The sequence below is a fragment of the Platichthys flesus genome, chromosome 5 (assembly GCF_949316205.1).
Source record: "Platichthys flesus chromosome 5, fPlaFle2.1, whole genome shotgun sequence".
In the NCBI taxonomy this organism is placed as follows: domain Eukaryota; kingdom Metazoa; phylum Chordata; class Actinopteri; order Pleuronectiformes; family Pleuronectidae; genus Platichthys; species Platichthys flesus.
Window position 1 is genome coordinate 14,928,124 of NC_084949.1, and position 6,000 is coordinate 14,934,123.

The following is a 6,000-nucleotide window of genomic DNA, read 5'->3' on the forward strand; positions in this document are numbered from 1 at the left end:
ATAGGGAAGAATAACGTTTAAGTTTGCTGCTCCCTCTGTTGGAATAGATACAAAAATTTGCTGAATCCCAATGGATGCATTTAAAGCAATTTTGAATTACCTTGCTTTTGGCTGGTTATTTTGCAGGTGTGCAAATGTTTTGACTGCTCTCTGATTCACATTGTCCCCGACTTATCCGTGATGTTCATGACTTGTGTCGAATATTTTAGATAGTTTTATGATTCTATGGTGTATTCTTTATTTGTATTAGTAATAGTTATACATTTGTCTGCAAGACTGTTAATTTTGCTGCTGCCGGTCCTGGCCAGGACACTCTTGTAAAGTGATGTTTAATCTCAATGAGACTTTTCCTGGTTTAATAAAGGTTGAATACAAAAACAAAAAGTTTGATGGTTCAGCAACAGAAGCATACTGGGACAATTGTCATTATGGGTCATTAAAATATTCAAATTATCTAAATATCACCTTTAGAGGACAGGGGTTCCATTTTTTAAATGAAGTGTAAAAAGGAGAAGGCTTGATGACATGTACATAAATAATGAGACACCACAATTTGTTTGAAAATTACTGTATGAAAATGAAATAAATTGAAGTGTCCTCACGGTACCACATTCACTCGTCTTCCTGTCATGTACTTAAAGGTCCACTGTGGAAGATTTAGTTGAAATGATGCCTTTCACCCAAATGCCCCTAATGGCAGAAATTGAATATAAAATAATGCTAGTGAGGTTTTCACTAGTGTATAATTTTCTAAATTGTACAAATTTAAGTTTTCTTTACAGTAGAATAGGCCCTTTATATCTAAATACTTTATATTTTTCATTGGGAGCGGGTCCTCTCCTCCAAGGCCGCCATGTTTTTTGCAGTAGCACAGACTTGAAAAACACCAGAGTTTTTATGATGACTGAAGTCTACCACAGGTTCTCTTTCATGTTTGGAAGGGGAGGCTGAGATGAGGGGTATTAAGCTGCAATATGCAACTTCACTAGATGGCACTAAATTCTTCACACTGAACCTTTAAACCACTCTAAGTATAAGCAATTTTTCTGAACAGGCCGATCCGGACTTCCATGGAGTTAAAGCAGATATCAACAGTGTCTTCCTCAACCCCAGCTGGTGAGTAGTATTTTTATTTCAAGTCGGATGTTGCGTTTGTCTGAAATAAATCCAATGGAAAAAATTTCAGCTGCGTCATGAATAGGGTTGCAAGGGGCGGACAATTTCCGAAGGGAATATTCAGCTTGGGATTTTGGGGAATTTAAAAAAAAAAATAATACACAAATTAAACGCTGAGCACTAAAAACATCATTCAAAACTCTATTTCAAAGATGTATGGAATGCAGCACATGCTGCACGTTGAATTTCAACCTTCACTATGCATTTTTCCATCACATGTACAGATAATTGCCAGCATCCCGCACACTACAGCAGGGCTATTGAGGCCTGCTTGAGTGTGCAGGACTAGTCAGGTAAGTTTCAATGATATTACTGGGGAATATATATTAGCATGCTGATTGAGGATTGTTCATCTGTCCATCTAGCCTATTTCTATTAATTTATCCATCAATTGAAAAATATTTTTAAAGATGATTCCAATTGACCAACTATTAATATCTCTGGCATTGCTTTAGTGTTTTTTACAAGCTTTTTTCTCAACTTATTCCAGAGAACATGTGTGGAGACATTTCACCCAAGCCAATCTAGAAGGAAAGGCGGTGTACATTTGCAAATACTGTGCAAAGACCTATGTTAAGAATGAGACAAAGATGCAGAAGCATATAGTCAAGTGCGAAAAAGTTTCCTCAGGGCTCAAATCAGTCTATGACAAAACAAAATGTTTATAGTTATGTCTGTAAATGACAACGTTAATACAGTTAGTATAAATTGCTCACACAATTTCCCGTTAATTCCCGTTTATTCCCGTTTAATCCCATGGAAAGTTTCCAGCTTTGAATATTACAGGAATTTTGCAACCCTAGTCATAAATTACAAATTGACGGGATTTACTCGTAATCCTGTTTATTTACTATTGGAATTTGCATGTTCTCTCTGTGTTCATGTAATTGTATCTGTATGCTGTAGTTTCCTTCCACAGAGATATATTTTAAAGACCCAAATCCACTATCATATTGTTGAACCACAGTGTGTTGCTTTTTTAAATGTATACATAATGAGTACATAATTGAGACATTATGTAAAGAATTCTGTTTTTGTAGAAACAAAATGAAAATAAAAAATATTGCCTTAAGTGTTTTTATTGAATTTGTCTGCATGCGAGTACTGCAATGCTGGGATAGGTTTTTCACTTTCGGGATCCTTGCCTAAAATATACATGACATAATTCCCCACTGTCTGTATGTGAAACGCATGTCCTGCGAACCGTTCACCTTCTCAACTTCACAGTTGGCTTTTGTATTGTGTATCCCCGGAAAAAAAGGGAAGTGCTGATTTGAATGAAGTCTTAATATTAATGAAAATAGAATAAAGTGGTGACCAGTACTCTGTTGCAGTCAGTCATGGGGGGGGGGGGGGGGGGGGGGGGGGGGGACGCACAGGCAGTGTGCCTTCAGTCTGTGGACAGAATTGAATATGTCTTATTCTACATCATCTGATAAACTAGAGCAGTGGTGCAACAATGTGAAACTGCAGGTCAAAATCCACTAGATCATTTTGATAATCTTTCAAAGTTCACTTCACCGTAGACTGTTTATAAAAAGCTCTGCAAACAACGTCCAGCACACAAACGATAAGAAAGGTCTGAGGAGGAGTCACTAATGACATGGAATAATTCGGAAGTAGCTCAAGTGCATTAACACAAGCCAAAGAAAACAGCCCATTCCAAAATGGCAGGTTTAGAATATACTGGCGAAATGACAAATAATTTGCGTCAGGTTTAACACCCCTTAGTTGTCTGTAAGAAACGTGAGTTTAAAAAACAAAAGATCTCAGTGAAACTTCCTGCCGCTTTCTAAAACAAGCCATCTTTTTTTCCCCAGTGAATCCAGCTCAGACAGCCCTGTCAGCCTCGGTCCCGGCTTCAGTCACAACATCCACCTCCACAACTATGGTTCAGCAGGCACCCATCCTCCAGCTGATCACCTCCTCTGCTAATGCTGCTAACACCTTGGCTGCTGGCATCACCACTCAGAGTCCCACAGGCACCCTGCTGCTGAAGGCAGGCCCTGGGAACAGCATGATGGCTTCGGGCCAGCCGCTCCTCATCCAGCTGCCTTTATCAGTGGCTAATGGTCAGGCAGGAACACTGGTCAACTTCCCCGTCTCCTCCTTGTCTGCAGCCAATTCACTCAACAAGGCCAAAAACACTGCTTCTACCACCACGTATATACTCAAGCCCGCTCCCATCATCACAACGACATCAGCTTCTACCCCAGCTGCTGCTACTGTCTCAGCGCTCCAAGCCTCCACCGGCCAGTTTCCCTCTACCCAGATCTCTCTGGCCCGAGCTGTGTATCAGGGGGGTGCAGGGGGGATAACTACTCCCAATGCTGGTATGTCCGTAACCACGGCCAGGACGCCAGCTCAGTCCATCTCTATAGCCGGAGCGATGTCGTCTGCCTCCTCTCCTGCAACGTCTGGGCCAGCAGCTACAGGTTCCACTGCTCCAGGACCTCCACAGGGGACATCTCTGACGTCAAAGACAGGTGGGGGTTTGCTGTGATTATTATTATGATGGCAGTGGTGTGTTTAAAAGTGTAATTTACGCTGTCAGCGATAAAACGACATGGCAGCATGAAGCTTTCACTTAAAATGTGCATTATCATTGTTTAAACAGCAGCGTGCTTTCTCTACTTTTTGGTGATTGTTTGTTGAGCTGCTCCCTTATTTTTTTGCTAAATTTCTCAACTTTTACCCCCCCCCTTCCAGACAACCAAGCTAAAGCAGCCACGGCACGACCCAAAGGCTCCTTCATAGATCTCACTGAGGATGATGATGATGTGCAAGGTAGGGCTGAAGTGTACTCCCCGTAGAATAAAATACATGTTCAACTTATTGAATTGGTCTTTATGTGCTAACAGCACTGTATTGAAAAGCAGTTGTGAGTCTAATAGTATTGCGCTCTATGCTCTCCAGTGACAGGAGTGAAAAATGCCACTGTTGCCGCCCCCTCATCGACCCAGCGTCCTCTTCCAACCGTCAGCCTTGTCAACAGTAAGACCACCTCTTTATATGTAGAGCATGAAAGGAGGATTTGAGCTAAATGACATATGACAAACACATATACCAGGGCTTTACATTTTATCATGGCCGTTGGTTGTAATCAGTTGATCTAGTTTTAAAATAAACGCACGTCTAATTTTCATGTCTGCTCTTTTCCTCAGGTACAGGAGCAAGGTTGTCTCCACACAGCAGTCCTCAGTTGACTGTCCACCACCGCCCCCCACTGGTGAGGATTTAGAAATACAGATGTCAGATTTTTTAGGAATTCAAGTTCCACATACTCTCTCTTTGCATGATTATTTAATTATTCAAGAAATGGTGATGTCCGGATCCAGTGGACCAACTTATGACAATAGTTTTCTCTTTCATAGGACTCACCATTGAAACCCCGCCCTGTAACCACTACTACCCCGAGCCGGGTTTCGGTGCTGCCCCCTCTCCCTGTGGCACCCGCACCGTCACGTTTACCCCCAGAGGCTGAGCGGACCACACTTCCTCAGCAACCCCAGCTGAAGCTGGTGCCAAGTCAGACTGGTATAGTTTTGTCCTGGTGTGTGTCAGAAACTGACCGGACCTGTGCAGCTGTAGACAGTTATCACCTCTATGCCTTCCACCAAGATAACTCCAGCAGCAATGTGTTGCAGCAGCACTGGAAGAAGATTGGGGAGGTGAAGGCCCTTCCCCTGCCCATGGCCTGTACACTGACACAGTTCCAGTCTGGCTCCACTTATCATTTTGCTGTTCGAGCCAGAGACATATACGGGCGCTTTGGCTCCTTCTGTGAACCTCAGTGCACAAACGTCATCAGCGCCAGCTCAAGTTGAGCAGATAAGGAAAGGAAACACAGTTTTGCATTTGAAAGTTCAGGACTTCCTTTAACTTCATTATTGTACGTTGTACACAAACAGTATATGTAAATATCTCTACATTGACAGCTAGACTTCTGAATGACTTGTAAAACAAGCAGCAATCGGTTGGTTTGTCTGGTTAATGTATGTATTGTATTTTTTGTGACCGTTGTATATGATCGAATTTCTCTGCCTCTCCCCCAAGTCAGATATTTATGTTGACTCCTGTTACTCTGGCCTGGATGTGTTTTGCTTTACTTGAGAAGAGACGAACGGATTATTCGTGTATACTCAAGAATTGCACAGAAATGTATTATGTGTGGTAGAAACTGAATGATAACTTTTGTAAATGTTGTCTGGCAACCAGACTTTGACAAACTCAATAAAAGGTTTTATTAAAGTCTTAGCTCCTTTTAACTGCTGTTTTTTACTTCAAAATTCCATGTTATACCAGTTTAAATTGATGTACAGTACTTAAGCACACAACCATTCCATTCCAGATAATTGGAGTGATCTCCCGAAACCTGCTACCCTATAGATCTGGCAGCTACAACATTAATTTTCAGTTCTCATCTTCAAGTCATTCCAGACAGCCCACAAGAGGACGCCTTTGTAACAATGTGCTGCATTTCAAATTTTTCTCACCCGAGAAAAAAAAGTTAGTAGCTCAAAGTAGAACAATAAAGCTGCCATTCATAGAACCTCAGCAGTTTGGCAAGGTAGCCGTCATGTCTATTTCAAGATGTACATCCACTCTGACCTGCTAGTTACATCATCACTGATCAAGCTTACTGTTCCTGGCAGGCCACAGCAACCCTCAGGGAAATGTCCCGGTCCTCCTCACGGACTGTCCGGTGCGACCCGGTTGTGTGTTAGAGTTGGGGGGTGGAGGAGGACTGGAAGACCAAGGAATTTAGTGCAGTTGGACTGGGAATGTCTTGTTAAGACCTGGACAAATGTTTTGTCCATTCCA

At 42.0% G+C, this 6,000-nt stretch overlaps 1 protein-coding gene across 3 annotated transcripts in view; it reads left to right on the forward strand.

Annotated features, from left to right (window-relative positions):
• Positions 1–5,427, forward strand: part of atf7ip (activating transcription factor 7 interacting protein) — a 28,769-nt gene extending 23,342 nt beyond the window's left edge. For all 3 annotated transcript variants that reach the window (XM_062387667.1, XM_062387669.1, XM_062387668.1), the window contains 6 exons: positions 1,055–1,116; positions 2,997–3,662; positions 3,886–3,963; positions 4,093–4,170; positions 4,341–4,405; positions 4,551–5,427. In XM_062387667.1, the coding sequence (XP_062243651.1) occupies positions 1,055–1,116; positions 2,997–3,662; positions 3,886–3,963; positions 4,093–4,170; positions 4,341–4,405; positions 4,551–5,003 (1,402 nt within the window). In that variant the 3' untranslated portion in view covers positions 5,004–5,427. The remainder of the gene's footprint in view (positions 1–1,054; positions 1,117–2,996; positions 3,663–3,885; positions 3,964–4,092; positions 4,171–4,340; positions 4,406–4,550) is intronic.
• The last annotated feature ends 573 nt before the right edge of the window (positions 5,428–6,000 follow it).